Here is a 17299-nt window from a genome sequence, read left to right as displayed (position 1 = left end):
AATACAATCTTGAAAAACATACAAACAAATAACAAGATAAACTAACCAACGGTAGAAACTTAATGAAATATAAACATACCAAAATGTAAATGCACATGTTTAATATCACTAACCAAATGTAAATACACATGTTTAAGATCACTAACCGATAATTCCAATAATTTTTACCGCTAAACTCAGCCGATTTATCATCTTATTGCCGCTTTATCGTCGGTATTTACCCCAAAATGATAACCAATTAAAATTTGAACTTATCATAACGGAAGGGCCTCGAAACCGATAAATCGCCGATAATATCGATTTATTGGCCGATATTTGAAACCTTGTTGAAGTTATTCATAGGCCGTGATCGGCAACTTTTAAGAGACACTAAATCATTGTGGACAATCAAGTATAGAGAAGTTAATGAAAAAGAACAAGAAGCAGGAAAACACATTTACTATGTTATGCCTTTGATATGCATTGAACCTTGGCAATTGAAGAAGAATCCAAACACTCCCATACAACCATGCATGCTAGTCAACAATAAGGACTAAAAAAAATAGGTAATTGCATTCTACAAAATATGTATTACTATAGAAAACCACAAACATCCTGTACAACATGTACAACATGAAACAGCGTCGCATCAAATTACATGCTAATATTACCAGTTAGGGGATCTCAAGAATACATACATATAAGACACCGTAACTTCTAAACAATTCTCTCTGAAAAAGGAAATAATCACAAATTGTGGAAATATGCACCAGCTGAAACAAATAGTATAATTTATCAACTAACCTCGGGCTGAGAGGTATTGTTCTGCTGCTTAAACATCTTCTTTATTGCCTCTTCTTTCTCATCTAGAAAGTCAAAGAAGCTATATATCATGTGAGAACAGCCCTTGCTTGAATCTGCAGGGTCTCTCTGCTTGCTTTTGAAGCGAATAAACTGCCGAATTGCCCTTAGAAGAAAAATGAGAAGAGCTCCAAAAGATACAACCCCACATACAAGAAATAATCCCCAAAAGCCGTGTAGCTCAAGCCGATAAGGATCAGAACTTTTTGCTGGTTTAGGAGTGCAATTGTTCTTGCACAACCATCGATCGTGAATCATCTGAAGTTGCCCATTCTCAGAAAGCTTCAATATAGCACTTGACAAGTCAATTGCAAGAGGAGAGCCTCTTGGAAACACCTGTTGTAGTTGCATAAAGATGAAAAGTATTTGTTATGCGCACATATAAATTTGACAAGATATCAAGAAAATAAAAGGGGCCTAGCCTACCGACCACTCTTCTAGATTATCTGCTATGATTAAAGAGGACATTTTAACAAAGAAGACCTTTTCTCAGTGTCTTTGTTGAAATTTCTAGAGCTTAAATTTAAATTTGTGACTTGTGTTAGCAATTTCAATGTTAAACTATCTGCTATGCTCATTATGCTTTATAATGTCTCTGTGTATCATTGTCAATAAATCCCGCTGGTTAAGCAAATTTCAGATGACATTGATATTAGGCAAAGATAATTAAGAAAAAATAATTATAATTTGGCAATAAATAATTCAAGATGGCACTGCTATGGATGATCTAAATCTTTTATTTAATACACAAGATGGACATAGGAACATAAGCAATCTTTATCTTCTGCTGCCAACTAAAATTTGAGATAAGCAGGATAGCAACACCTTTTATTGTATATAATGCATCTTCCTCTGATTATTTAATTTACTTTATCTCTTTATTAGCAATTTACTTTTTCCTTTAGTATAAGGTAGTTCTCCTAGGCCTACTCCCATCAAATCCCCTCACTTGTCTTTGTTGACGTATTTAGTGGTCTACGTCGTACATGGAAGAAAAAAGCACATCTCAATCGGTTATGTTCCATTTATTCTCAAAAGGAGAAACCATTACGTCTCTAAACCCCACAAATGCACATATTTTTTATCCTATCTCTTAGCATGCATCCACAATATCATCATAGATTCATAACATTCTTACTTTTGCTACACTCATTTTTTCCACATTAGTTATGCATATCTTATCATGTCACTATACGCAAGCTCCAAAATTCGAACTTTCAGCCTTAACTTGCTTGAAATTTTAGATCGATCTACCAGTAAAATAGCATGTGCTCATCATTGAATTCAGTAAGCTACTTACAAATCCCCATCCCCTCCTTGTGAAAGGCTCTCCAACGAGGCCAAACCCATTAAACTTCTGCAAAAATAGCTCAACATATGGAAGCTCATCTACAATTGCCGCCACCCCTCCACTTCTCTTGGGTCCAAGCCGTAGTGCTTTAGCATAATCTTCAGGAGTTCTAAGAGGAACAAGTCTCAAGGGACGAATCTTGAGAACGTCTATCATATAGACTCGAGCAAATGATGATTCTTGAAAACCGATAGGCTCATTAGTGGCAATCAAGCTATCGATTCCACTTATTGGAGATGCTAGTTGTTGGATAGTAAGGAACGACGTCAAGCTTGCTGTGTAGCTAGATGTAATCACCAACAGCAAAAAGAACCATACCACCATCACGAAACGCCCAAGAAAGGTCACAGTATTTTCTTCTGAAAAGAGTGGAGAAAGTATATATAATTAATATGCATAAGATGTGCTGTGTAGCTTATTAATGAAAAAGAACATATAGTGTATTGTAATTTAACTTACGCTGCGTGTGAAAAAGTGATGAGAAACTAAACCTGAAGAAGAAAAATTAAGAAAGTTAGGTTCTAATGAAATAAAATTTTATGGAAATTTTATGTAACAAGTCACGAAGAAGCAACTCTTCCATTTGCATGCATGTGTGTCTATGTTGAGCAGAAAAAAAGGGATACCAAATATCTTTAGATACATATTTCTACTTTCTAAATGGAGAATTTGGAAGTTTGATTTCTTACTTTCAATGATTGACGAACTTGGTGATTAGTAAATTTGTGAATTTTGATGCAAATTTACGGGAAATGGAAGCAAAGTTTTGTTTGTGAATTCTTTAGAATCTTCCCCGAGTTACTTGAATGAGCCTTAAACCAGGTAATTTGGTGATAGTTGTGGTATGTTTTTGCAGATTAGAACATTTATGGTATTTGTTTCTAATAAAAATAGTTTATTTTTTGTTGAAAACGCCTAATAGCTCACGATGATTGCGATTTGACCCTAAATTTTTAAGCAGAACCAGCATTCATTTCAAATAAAACAGTAAGGCTTACAAGAATATAGTTAGACATTGTCGCTTGGGTGGTCCCCTAAAATCGCTGTTCACCCGATGCTCAAGTAGCCAAACAACAGCCCCGATGAGTAAGAAGTATGCTCCAATCACACACCACATGTCTAAAGAAAAAGGCCTGAGAAAACTCCAAGCACTTGATTTGATAGTTTTTACTGGTACCACTATGACAAGTCCAGAAGTGATATAAGGTTGAGTGAAGTCCACAATTTTAGTTCTATTCTTGGCTATAGTAATGTCTCCAACACCCGCATCCATGGTCTACAACATATATTGTTAAAACCACGTAAGGAAACCACCAGGAAAAAAAAGAAGATTATCTACATGTTGGTAGCCCGTGGTATGGTGTAAATACACGGGTGGCCCTCAGGTCAGTGTATCCAGACGAATAACTCTGACATTAGTGAATGAGATTACTTAGTGAGCCTAACTAAAACAATCTTAGGGTTACTCGTGTAACCTCAATCTGTAATCTCAAGGTTATCAGTGTAGATATGTAAACTTAGGGTCACCAGTGTAATTACACCATGCCACATGGTATCATGATGCAATAATCGAAAAAAAGATAAAAAAGAAAAAGATCAAGTGTGAAATCACAATTTAGGTGATAAGTTACCTGGTTTGCTACCATATTTACGAGTGTCCAATAACTTGGAGTGGTAATACCATCTCCAAAAGGTACATACTTGTGAGGTATTGCATAAGGAACTAACTTAATTGCAGCTTCAAATACATCAATGCAGTATCCAGTGACTGTGTGATTGTCTAGAACAGTTGCAAATTCAACATAACTCACTCTACGTGGAACCAAAATGAGTAGGGGCTTTTCGCTAGTGGCAGCCACCCAACCTCGTGGCGTTTTCGTATTCTCACCAGGCCAAGTAATATTACCAAGAACTTGTTTTGCTCTCAAATCTCTCTCATCATTTTCGTGTAAAGAATTTGGTAGAGAAATGCTCAGCCCAAAATGACTAGTCCAGTAACCAACTGTATGAACTATATTTCGACCGATGTTGATTATTTGATATGCGCCACCTTTGAGGTTCCGATTTTTATCAAATTGAATCTGACCGGTTATGCCAGTAAAATTCAAAAGTAACAACTTTTGAAGTAAGAGATACCCGTCATCAAAGGATTTGAATTGATCGAAATGAATTTTTCCATTCATGTTGACTAGCTCATCGTTAGAAGAAAATGTTACATTTCCAGAGTCCCTAAGTAAATCATCAATGGCACGGGCAACTGCCCAAACTGTGTCATATGCATAAAACCCATATGCATTAACTTTAGAAGTTACCATGCCTTTTTTGTGTAATTCTTCCCATTTAGACATAAAACCTCTTTTTTGGCTAGATACAGGAACGTATTGACAAAAACCTACAATCCCTTGAAGATGATTAAGTGTGTTGAGCAAATTTGATTCTGATGAACCTAAAGCAGTGCAAAACCAATCTGTAACTAGCCAAACATACTCATCGGTCATCATATTTAGTTGCTCAGCTACTGAAAAAATGTCAAGACCAGAATCTGGTGAAGCATGTACCACATAAACCCGAGGTCCAATAACTCTAGAATTGCGCAGAGCTTCTGTCATTTTGTCACGAGAAATTTCAATCGGTAAAGCAATTTTATAGATCTTCGACATGCTGTTAGCAAGTTCATCATCCAAAGAATCTATTCCATTTCGGTAAAGCAATTTTATAGATCTTCGACATGCTGTTAGCAAGTTCATCATCCAAAGAATCTATTCCATTTCTACCAAACTCATTATCGACATAAATTCATGCTGTTAGCAAGTTCATCATCCAAAGAATCTATTCCATTTCTACCAAACTCATTATCGACATAAATTCCAATTATTTGTCTCCACCCGTAGTAATGAATTAAATTTGCCACTGCTTTCATCTGGTAGGAGTCACTTGGTGTCATGCGGAGGAAGAATGGATATTGAAGGGAAGAGAGGGTTGGATCTGTGGCTGCAAAGGACACTAGAGGAATTTGAAGACCATTTGAAATAAAAGAGATCATGTGGGCTGTTGTTGAAACCTGTGGCCCAACGATTGCAACTGCTTCGCGATCCAGAATCTTCAGAGCTGAAATTTGCACAATAAGAAGTATTCAAGATATGTATACACAAGTGTCTTCAGATGTACAAAACAACAACAACAACATTTTGATCGGAACAACAAATAACTTATAATAGTTAAGACATTCATGTAAACAAGCAAGGAATTTAAAATACATCATGAATTATTAATTTTTGATAAAATTAAAATGTAATTGATATTTTCTTTATTTTTTATGATAGTATCTGTTGTCTTATTTTACAGGTTTCAGCCTTCCTAAAATGCAAGAACTTTTTTATGTAGCCCTACTATCTTAATGGTAGGCTGAAAATTCAACATTTATAAAAATATTGTGTATGTGTGCATGTTTGTATGCCTTGTGTTTTATCTGCGACTCTGCGCATATAAAAATTGTCTTGAGACAAACAAAAATATATTACGTAAAAAAGCTTTACTCCTTCCAATTTGTGCACATTCAGTATTTAAATTCTCAGTTTGTGAAAGGTTACCATTAAGAAGTAGCTTGACGACTTGTTACCAACGTTAGTTGTGTGATAAACGACGCTTATTTCTGTTGTGCAATTTAGTAACTAAAATGAGTGGAAAGTAGAACAAGTAAAAAAATTGTCCACTACATGAGATCTTGAGGAAATTTGATTTCCTCGCCGCATTTTGATTCTTTAACCCCCTTAGATTTCATTTTATATCACTTATGCAACTTTACACTTCATAATAGCCATCTCATAAATACCCTAATGATGGAAACGGATGAATTTGGTACAAGGATGTAAATGCTTGTATAATTAAATCTAAGCTTAAGAAGACAATGTTTGCGTCGAAAATTATTGTATTCATTGCGGTATTCATTACAACTTCAGTCGTTACAATGAAAACAAAAAAAGATAGTCTTTTTATAAGACTCCTACACAATGAAAATAAAAATTACAACTCTCGTCAAAACAAAATCAGGGAGATCGTTTATCGGTCTCCTGCTTGTGTGGGTGTCTTCGCCTGTGCCGGGGTTTATCCGTGGACCACCTTTAATCAGATCCGGTTGCTAAAAATTCGACAGAGCTCCTACCTCACCAAGGAGGTATTTGCTTAAAGCGTTAAAATCGACCAAGCGAAATCAGTAGCTTTTCTCGAGATTAAGATCAAGCCTATTCTCGAGGAACGAACGGGAACGAGCTTCAGATCCTTCGAATTGCTCCTTCTTTATGTCGAGATTCGCCGGGATCTCGCTAGCCCTTGCTGAAATTTGTGCTCCCTTGCTCTCCAACTCGGCAGCACCTCCTCCTCTTGATAATTGATCCCCCCGTGAAATGAGCCACCGAGCTCGTATTTATAGGTTTCGGTTGGGTGGTTTTTAGATAAGAATGAACGATTCCTTCTTATCTTCAGTTAATAACTGATTAACAACGTTTGGGGATGATATCAGATCAGTTTGGATGCTCAGGAACGACCAAATCCCGAGAAAAATCGTCAAAAACCGAACAGGGATCGAAACAGCGCGCGGGGACAAATCTGACCCGCGCTGGCGCTGGTCGGATTCTTCCGACCCGCGTGGGCACGGGTCGGTTTGGTCCGTCCTGCGCGGCGCGCTGGGAGCTTTGGCTTCGCTAATTTCTTGTGTTTTCCGGCTCTTCCGGGACTTGTATTTTCCACCATTTTGCGTATTTCATCGTCTTGTTGACTTGTACGCTCTGTGCGAATTGATCGATGCGCGCGAGTTGACCGACGCGCGCGATTTGACCGACGCGTGCGAGTTGATTGTTGAGCACGAGTTGATTGTTGAGCGCGCGTTGATTGATGCGCGTGAGCTGATTGACGCGTGCGCGCGTGAGCTGATTGACGCGTGCGAGCGGATTGACGGGCGCGCGTTGACTGACGTATGGGCGTTGACTGACGAGCGCGAACTGATTGACGCGCGTGCATATGTTGACCGACGCGCGCGAGCTGATTGATAAGCGCGCAGGCCATTCGGTTCGCCGTTTTGCTTCAGGCGCTTGTCGGCGTCAGATAATCCTCTTAGACTCGGATAACGACGTTCATCGTCTTCTCTCCGTCTCGAGCTGTGTGCGGACACCCATAGATATTTTTAGACGCCTACAGGTGTAGGCTGTCTAAAAATCACAATAGATAGTTGATCCCCCTTCAAATGTCGATAATGGATGTTACAATCTGACGATTTTCAGAATGTTACAATTTAAAGATTTTCACGTAGATCGATGAAGGTTAAATCTGACGACCTTCACGACAACCGATGAAAGCTCTAATCAACAGCCTTCACAATCAACATCGGGAGTTACAGTTTAACGACTCTTATACTTTCAAGGAGCCAAGATGAAGATTACAAAATGATGATCTTTGCAACGCTCTAGCAAAAGAAACTACAAATCGACGGTCTCTTCAAATTCAGACGCGGAGCTCACCTATGCGTCTCAGATTCAAAACGCATAGCTCGTGGCCGCGTTCCAAACTCCTAGAACAAAACGCGAAGGTCCTCCCCGTGTGTCAACACCAAAACGCGGAGGTCCTGCCCGTGTGTCAGCAACAAAACGCTGGAGTCGAACCTGCATTGCAACACCAAAACGCGGAGGTCCTCCCCGCGTGTCAACATCAAAACGCCGGAATCGGACCTGCGTTGCAACATCAAAACGCGGGAGTCAGACCTACGTTTTTTTTTGTGTTTGACTGGTTCAAACAGAACCTATACGATTTTAAAACTGTATCTCCACTTAATGGGGTCGGTTACACCTCATTATGAAGAGATTTTAGGGAGGATTGCACCCCTTAAACTCTTGAACAGTTCCAAAACTGTTTCCCACGATTTAGGGGCAGTTACACCCCACTTAGGAGTGATTTAAGAGGCGGTTACACCCCCTTAATCTCCTATAAATAAGAAGAAACTCAACTGAGTTAAAGGTTAGAACTTCTTGGCTCGGATTGACCCTGAAACTTGGCAGCAAAGAGAGGATTTTTGGAGCATTCTCGGATCTGGAGATCGACCACCGAAGCTTTCTTCTGGCCTTGGCTTATTAACCGATTTTTGGTTCAAATCAACTCTTTACAGAGTTCTTCTAAACTCGTCCAGAGTTCTAAAACTTGCCACGTAAGTTCTCCACAACGTCAAATCGTGAGGAGAAGACATCGTTCTAGTGAATCAAAACGTCGGATCGTCAACGGAGAGCAAATTCGACGCAAGCATTCGAAGGAGGCACTCCATCGCTACCTTGAAGAACCCAGCTTTAAACAAAGGGGAGAATCAAATCTATTCTCTTTTTTTTGTAATCGAATTGTAATTGAGATAGAAGGAATACAAGTCAATTTTCTTTCAGTCCTTTTACTACAAATTTTCCACTAACAACAAGCATGTGAGCAAGAAGATAGAAGTAGACTAATATATGTAGAATTACGCAAGCTTTTCAGGAGTATGACATATCACAAAACCAGTCTGACAGTTAAATCGTTTACTACTATTTTGGAATACGAAAGTGTACCACTGTAAATCCTACTCAATAGTATATATTGCAGATGGAAGCCAAAATATTTTTACATCTTACTTATCATCTTCAATAACAGAATGATAATACTGTTGAAGGGAACATTACCTCCAATTGCTCCCAGAAAAGCATTACAATTAGAGTTCATCATAATCAAGTTTAACCGAGTCCCAGCAAGAACATTTTTATCTGAATTGACATCATGAACTGCAGTTTCAATTGCTGCCTTTGCAACTCTGCCGATGACCGAATCATAAGCTAATATAGCTCCAATATTGACAACCCCGGGCCTTTCGCAGTTGAAGGAATCATTCCAGCCCAATATCAGAACAAGAAAAAGTCCAAGCTTTGGAAAATCCATCAATTGAGGCCTCATTCCAAAAACCCAGAACAAATACTGCTAAGTGACGAATTGGAGAAGTTTCATTTCCAGCTGGAGTCAACTTCTGGGGAAAGGAAAAGAAAAAAAAAAGGAAAAATCACAGGCATCAGCTAAAACCATCACCTTGCAGGTCAAGAAGAACAGAAATGAGGAGCTACAAGATTGAAATAAAAACTTAATTCACGAAGTGCAAAGGGCCCATTTTCAGATAAAGCTCAAATCTACACCTGAATTTAGAAGACCCACATGAAAACCGCCAAAGATGGAAACTTTAAGATACTAAACCCCTCAATATAAGAAATCACTTCAGGCTAGAAAATAGTAGTAAAGGAGGAGCCTTTGAGCCCCAGTACTCATAAAAAAGTACTGGAAATAACAAAATCAGGATCTTTGAAGGATGAACAAGGATGGCTTTCAAGATAGGCAATAAAGGCCTCATGCTTCAATAACAGAATGATATTACTGTTGAAGGGAACATTACCTCCAATTGCTCCCAGAAAAGCATTACAATTAGAGTTCATCATAATCAAGTTTAACCGAGTCCCAGCAAGAACATTTTTATCTGAATTGACATCATGAACTGCAGTTTCAATTGCTGCCTTTGCAACTCTGCCGATGACCGAATCATAAGCTAATATAGCTCCAATATTGACAACCCCGGGCCTTTCGCAGTTGAAGGAATCATTCCAGCCCAATATCAGAACAAGAAAAAGTCCAAGCTTTGGAAAATCCATCAATTGAGGCCTCATTCCAAAAACCCAGAACAAATACTGTTAAGTGACGAATTGGAGAAGTTTCATTTCCAGCTGGAGTCAACTTCTGGGGAAAGGAAAAGAAAAAAAAAGGAAAAATCACAGGCATCAGCTAAAACCATCACCTTGCAGGTCAAGAAGAACAGAAATGAGGAGCTACAAGATTGAAATAAAAACTTAATTCACGAAGTGCAAAGGGCCCATTTTCAGATAAAGCTCAAATCTACACCTGCAGTAGAAGAGCCCAATCTATTAGCAATTTTAGAAGACCCACATGCAAACTTGCACCTTTACAAGGAAAAATAACTCAAATCATCACCTTGCAGGCAGAAAACCACCAAAGATTGAAACTTTAAGATACTAAACCCCTCAATACAAGAAACCACTTCAGGCTAGAAAATAGTATCTAAGATGGAGCAAACCTACTCAACCTGACACATTTATAGCTGAATAAGAGTAAAGGAGGAGCCTTTGAGCCCCAGTACTCATAAAAAAGTACTGGAAATAACAAAAGCAGGATCCTTGAAGGATGAACGATGATAGCTTTCAAGATAGGCAATAAAGGCCTCATGTGGAATATATGCTTAGAAACTTCGAAAACCGACACCTTTACAAGAAAAATTAGCAAAAACACCCTCATTTGAAAATAATTATCAAAACCGATCTAGTTTTAGCGTCGGGCTAAAACTAGGTCGGACGGGTGAAACTTGATCGGTTTTTGGAAAAAAAACCTTTGAAACTTCAGGGGACTTCAAATCCCGTGAAGTTTAGCAGCGTATAATGATGTTGATTAAGAGCTATAATATTTTCACGAGACTCAAGTCCCGTGAAATAGTTGAAAAATCTTCACGGGACTTGAAGTCCCGTCAAGTTTGAGTGGAAATTCAGCTTACAACTTCACGAGACGTCAAGTCCCGTGAAGCTGCAGGTTTTAAAAAACATGCACAGACGGTTATGCATGTTTTTTATATACACGACAATTTTCCTATATGTATATCACAACAATGTATACATGAAATTTTCGCCATGAATCAAACAAAATACATGAATCAAACAAGATATACTAAATTAAACAATATTTTATCACATATATACTGAATTAAATAATACTCGCGAAAATACACATGTGAACAATAATCCATCACATATATACTGAATTACGACAATATTCTTAAAATTTAGCCGTGAATCAAATACGAATCAAACAATACTCACGTAAATCATATGTATAAACAATAATCAATCCACAAAAGATACTTATATTTAAAAAATCATTGCAAGTAACAAATTTCAACTAGTGACAATCACATACAACCGAAAATTCCTCATCTCCTTCCTCTCCCTCTCTTCCCACTTCCCCTCGTTCTTCCCCCCTTCCCCTCGTTCTTCCCCCCTTCCCCGCCCCCTGCGTTCTTGTTGAGTCTCGATGATCTGAGTATATGGTTGTGTATGAGGTTGAGAAGTACCAGCTCTATCAGCATGCGACGTGCTATGAGAAGTGTTGGCTCCATCGTTGTGTGACCTATGTCGTCGCGTGTACATTTGCCCAAATGATCGAGACCTGTCCTCACGGCCTACAAACTCATCGACATGAGTCTTATGAAACACGTTTGCTATTCTCTGTTTGATCCTATTGTAGAGGCCTACGGCTATCGGATCCTGGATATCACTGATGTGCTCATCTATATCAGCTTCAATGTCATCAAAAGCTTTGATCTGCGAGTTAATAAATATATACACAATTTAGCAAGTAATATCTTAATAAAAAATTGATGTTTTAATTTAGCTTAGAAATTTACATAATCTCTCTCGAGCATGGAACTAGGAATGTAACTATCTATCGGTGGGCGTGACAGGTATCCAGCTGATGGTTGTGGGTCGCGTGTGATCCATTTATGTGTGATATCCTAATACCAACGCATATATATGGTATAATCAACAACTGTATCTCTCTCATCTTATATGAAATCTCACCTATTAATCCACCTATGTATGCTGCAAGGAATATGCCCCAGTCCGTATGATGCGATGTAAGTCGTCACCTATGATCGATTTGCTCGACAAAATCTGACACATATTGAGAGCGCAGAAATTACTGTAACTCACGGTCGGGGACATTGCTATCTCCACAATCTCCCAGCATATCGAGCTCTGGCGGTGAAAATAGGGGCTCCACTTGAACTAAAATAAGATAAAACCTTTATCGGTATCAATAACAAAACTAAAATATTCATAATGAACTGAGTTTTATGTTTACCTATTGGTGTTGGAGGCCATCAAGCTCATTCGGTAAAACTCTATATGTCGCGTCGTTGATTTATACTTAGCGTACCACACGTTATACCTATTTGGCATAAAGAATATATGAGTACAAATTCAATACAAATAAAATTATGTGGACAATTATACCGGTATGCCAAAGGAAACTGGCCCTGTAGGTCGCGGTGCACAAGCAAAGTAGGTCGTCCTATATGAATGCGTTCCCATGATCAAATCTGTATCAATGTGCAACATCCATTGAATTATTTATTCTGCATCAAGAAGACCCTACCTAGTTCTCTATATAAGTATGCCGACGCCGCACTACCCCATGATAGACTGTCGCATACACCAAAATCCTTTAGGAGTGGCAGCCATCGTGCATGTACAAGATTTTTGCTCGCATTAGGAAATAGCACGCACCCAATCATGTGTAACATATACGCATGAGCATGATATTGAAGCGTCTCAACCGTGGCATCGGCTGGTATATCTCCCATAAATATCATACGAAGCCGTGATAGCTTCATCGCACTACTCCTCAAGTCGGGAACCTGACCAAGAAGCATATCACATACTTTAGCCCAATTATGATCATCGGTGTCCGTAACTGCCGGGCCATCGATACAGAGCCCAAGTATGACGACTACGTCTTGCAATGTAATAGTACACTCTCCTATATTCATATGAAAGGTGTTAGTCTCCGGCCTCCACCTCTCAATCAATGCACGGATAAGGGACCAGTCAAGCCTAATATATCTCACTGTTGAACACTCCCGGAACCCTCGGCTGGTATATCTCCCATAAATATCATACGAAGCCGTGATAGCTTCATCGCACTACTCCTCAAGTCGGGAACCTGACCAAGAAGCATATCACATACTTTAGCCCAATTATGATCATCGGTGTCCGTAACTGCCGGGCCATCGATACAGAGCCCAAGTATGACGACTACGTCTTGCAATGTAATAGTACACTCTCCTATATTCATATGAAAGGTGTTAGTCTCCGGCCTCCACCTCTCAATCAATGCACGGATAAGGGACCAGTCAAGCCTAATATATCTCACTGTTGAACACTCCCGGAACCCAGCTTGAGCTATCAAGTCTAGTACCCTCTCATCCTCAATGACCCAACCCGAATGACTATGAATATCGATCATGGTGATATCTGGTACGGGCTGCACTTTAAACAAAATTGATTTAGTATATTGAGAAAAATTAAAATTAGTGTCAAAAGTAAGGAATATATATACAAAAAAACTTTTTATCTGTCCTAAGCCAATATGGTGTGAACAATGATCTGCCTGAAGGTATAAAACATCGCCATGTATCAGTCCCGGGTCCATAATGGATGTATCTGAGATTAAAATATTAAAAGACAATGTGTTAGATATTTCTGATGAATGACTTAATCATATGTATTTAACATATTCATGATTCAAGATTTAAAGAAGAAAGTTACATATTACAAAAAACGAATGTCACATGGGAACAAAGATTAATATTAGAATGTTACATATTACAATAAGCGAATGTCACTTCTGAACAAGGATTAATATTAGAATGTTACATATTACAAATACGAATGTCATATGGGAACAAACACTAAAATTAGAAATCAACGCCTAATTCTAGCTGGACATCTGCTTTTGTTGTGGCCCGGTTGATCGCATCTACTACACTTATTTTTCTTCCTAATTCCTTCTCGACCGTCATCCATGCTATTTCTAATCTGTACAGAATGCGGACGCCCAACTGATCTTTTATATAAAGGAGGCAATATGCGTGGCCCATCTCGTGCCCAATGTCGACTATCATATGATGGACGAAAACACTCTTTGTACATCTGCTGATAGTTATAAGTTGAATACCAATTTACGACGAATTCATAATGTGAAATCCTCGCACCACCCTATAGATCAGAGCAAGTCGCGACAACGTGGGCACAATGAAGCCATTGTAGTTGCGGTACATTGCAAGTGCATATACAAGTGTGATCCACTAGCATATTAACTTTGTAAGAGCGACTTTCTCTATGTGATATTTCCTCAATGACCTCCCATTCATTAAAATTGTATCTTACGATACGAAATAATCGATCATGCACAATCCGATCCGCTAATATGTCTTTAACCTTTGGCGTGAGCTCTAACAGGATATTTTCACTAAATGTGCGATGTCGGAGAAAGAATTTATTAAGCCTATGAAATGTTTTTACAACTAGTGACTGTATTGGCATGCCGCATGCTTCCCTAAGCATGTCATTGAAACTCTCAGAAGCGTTCGTAATCATCATACAGAATCGTTTCTCGCCATCTTCACATAAAGCCCACTTATCAACATTGTGTGGACCCAAACTAGTTTCGATCCATTCATGTGCAGCTCGTGAAATAAACTTAATCCTCTTCCGTAGTTGCTCATAAACTAATTTTTCCGTTACACAACCGACTTGCCAAAGAAGGTCTTGAACCTGCTTGTTTCCATGCTTCATCTTGAAGTTGTCCCTAATATGTCGCAAACAATAATGATGTTGATGGGCGACGAGAAGTGTCGTTGGAGTGCTATTGGAATTCCTTTCATCCTATCAGATATGAATGTAATAGTCTACGCCTCCACACTAGGGATATGATATGTAATGCATTCAAAAAACCACGCCTAATTCTCTGTGTTTTCAACATCAACTACTGCAAACGCCAAAGGAAATAATCCCTCATCTGCGTCTACACCGGTTGCAACAAGCAATACGCATTTATACTTGCCGTACAAGTGAGTGCAGTTAATGCTAAGAAGAGGACGTCAATATCTGAAACCCTCAATACAAGGCCCAAATGCCCAAAATGCACTTATGAACCGCCGTTCTCTGCCATCAACATGGTCTGATGATGTAAAACCTCGTAATACTGAATGTTGTGAGATATAATAATAAACATGTTATATTATGATAAATAACGTTTATTGATATTTGAGTATGCTAGGAATTGATTTGAGATCAATCTGATACATATATATGAATATATGAGTGCAAATGCACAAAACATGTACGAGAAAAAAAATCTGGGAAAAATGACAAGTTAAGAGTTTATAGATTTTACATAACGATGCACTTAGAATCTGGGAAAATTCAAAATACCAAAGTTGTAGGTCTTTTCAACAGCTTTCTAACAAATCTTATATCACCTCATTCATAGGTCGGACGCGAAAGTTATTACCAAAATACTGAAAGTTGTTTTCCTCGTCAGACTAGGTTTCCTGGTTCGAATCAAACGGGTTTATTTCAGGTTTGCATATATATATAAAAATTATCACCCTTACATTAGAGTTTCAAACCCTAGCAGTCCCTATTCCTCTCTCTAAAGCCCTAACCTTAAAATTAAGAATTTTGAGAGCTTTGTGAAGCAAATATCGACACAAAGGCGAGATCATCGACGTGTAGCAAGGAGAAAACGGGTTGTTTGCACTTCTAATTGCTTGTTGTTTATCTCAGAGGCTTAGAACGAAATTTTATACAAGATTATCTTCATCCAAACCTACTCTTATAGTTAAATAACTAGTTTAGATGATTAATATGATGTTGAATATGTGTTTTCATGCTTTAATCCTAACCTGAGGTGTTAAAAATCAGATTTTTGATAGTAAATCTTAAAACAAATGCTAGATTAATAATCTTTTCTTTCTATTTATGATAGTATCATGATCATGATTATTAGGGTTTTTCATAATTTTATTCATATATGAGAAATTTAAGTGATGTACTATATATATGTTTTTCTGCAGAAAACTACAGCACTTATATAATCTTTAACTGAGAGTTTAAGATAGCAAACAAACTCCAAATTTAACCAAACCAGTTTTAAATAAAAGATATATGTATCTAGTTTCTAAAACAGAAAACCATTCTTAAAAAGACTTTGTATAGAGAAAGATATAGTTTCTAAAACAGAAAACCATTCTTAAAAAGACTTTGTATAGAGAAAGATATGTTATGTTTACTAATAACATGTCCTGCAGAAAAACTTCTTAAAAAGACTTTGTATAGAGAAAGATATGTTATGTTTACTAATAACATGTCCTGCAGAAAAACGGTTGCACATATATAATATTTAACTGGAGATTTGGGATAACAAATGAACTCCAAACTGAACCAAGATTATGTCATTTGAAATATGTGTGAATCTAGTTTTTAAAACAGAAAACAATTTGTAAAAATAGTTTTCCTAGAGAAAGATATGCTTATTTTACTAACAGATATCCCGTCTGTTTTTCCTGCTCGTTTGGTGGAGCTGTGTTGCGCCGTTTTGAGGTGCGTTCGCGGGGTTTTGAGCCGCTTGATATTACACGTATAGTCATGAATATGTTATGTTAGACATTTAAGAATCCCAATGGGATTATGATGAACTTTGATTTGATCATATTTGAATTAGATATAGTTCATATACATGTTGGATGTTGTTGATGAGCACAACTCAGTACTATATGGGATAGTGCGTCGACATACCAGATATACACGATTTATACATGAGGTAACTATCGTTGATGAGCATAGCTCAGTATTATATGGGATAGTGCATCGACATGCCAGAGATACAAAGATTTATATGAGGTGGATATCATTGATGAGCTCAGTTCAGTACTACATGAGGTAGTGTGTCGATATTCCACATGTACAGGCCATTGAGTCGGATTTTAGGAGGTTTGATCTAGCCGTCCGTCCTGCACTAGGGTGTGATGAGGCTCGTGAGCCGTATTTCTAGGATGCCTATTTGGTAGTCCGTCCCGTACTCATGTTACACACTGAGATCGCGATGAGACTAATGAACCGTGTACACAGTTTAGGATACCTACAGGATAGTCTGTTATACTGAGACAATTACTTGATAGCCTAAGTATGACAGATGCCGATTATGAATACGACCTATCATTGAACTATATAACTGAGATACGTTACTTTTGAAAGGATACAAAATTATGTGTTTGTATTTTATTCTATCTCTCCAGTGATAGTGAAAGATATTATAAATACGATGTGTTGATATCTTATTTCTTTTACTGTCTTTTTTACTTCTTAGTTGGGATCAATGATTAGAGATTCACAACTTGAGACATATGGTATATACATGAGGGTTTCCTTG

At 38.0% G+C, this 17299-nt stretch overlaps 1 protein-coding gene across 1 annotated transcript; it reads right to left on the bottom strand.

The window, feature by feature from the left end:
• Nucleotides 543–9590, bottom strand: LOC109845536 (glutamate receptor 3.7-like). Its single transcript, XM_020414796.1, has 8 exons — nt 9385–9590; nt 8884–9221; nt 5021–5299; nt 3823–4880; nt 3190–3467; nt 2651–2682; nt 2141–2550; nt 543–1176 (listed from the first exon to the last, which is right to left on the bottom strand). Exons 2-8 carry the CDS (start codon nt 9149–9151, stop codon nt 775–777), a joined length of 2727 nt encoding a protein of 908 aa, XP_020270385.1. The 5' UTR covers nt 9152–9221; nt 9385–9590; the 3' UTR covers nt 543–774.

The sequence above is a fragment of the Asparagus officinalis genome, chromosome 6 (genome assembly GCF_001876935.1).
Source record: "Asparagus officinalis chromosome 6, Aspof.V1, whole genome shotgun sequence".
NCBI classification, from domain to species: domain Eukaryota; kingdom Viridiplantae; phylum Streptophyta; class Magnoliopsida; order Asparagales; family Asparagaceae; genus Asparagus; species Asparagus officinalis.
The sequence above is the reverse complement of the archived record's forward strand: the minus strand, read 5'-3'. Positions and strand labels throughout refer to the sequence as shown.

What these genes read in the sequence shown, in the direction of transcription:
- LOC109845536 (XM_020414796.1), bottom strand. Translation starts at nt 9,151, where the DNA reads ATGAGGCCTCAATTGATGGATTTTCCAAAGCTTGGACTTTTTCTTGTT. An exon ending in TTTTCTGGGAGCAATTGGAG is followed by an intron (nt 5,300 to 8,883) that starts GTAATGTTCCCT and finishes TGCAAATTTCAG; the next exon opens with CTCTGAAGATTCTGGATCGC. An exon ending in GTTTGGTAGAAATGGAATAG is followed by an intron (nt 4,881 to 5,020) that starts ATTCTTTGGATG and finishes GAAATGGAATAG; the next exon opens with ATTCTTTGGATGATGAACTT.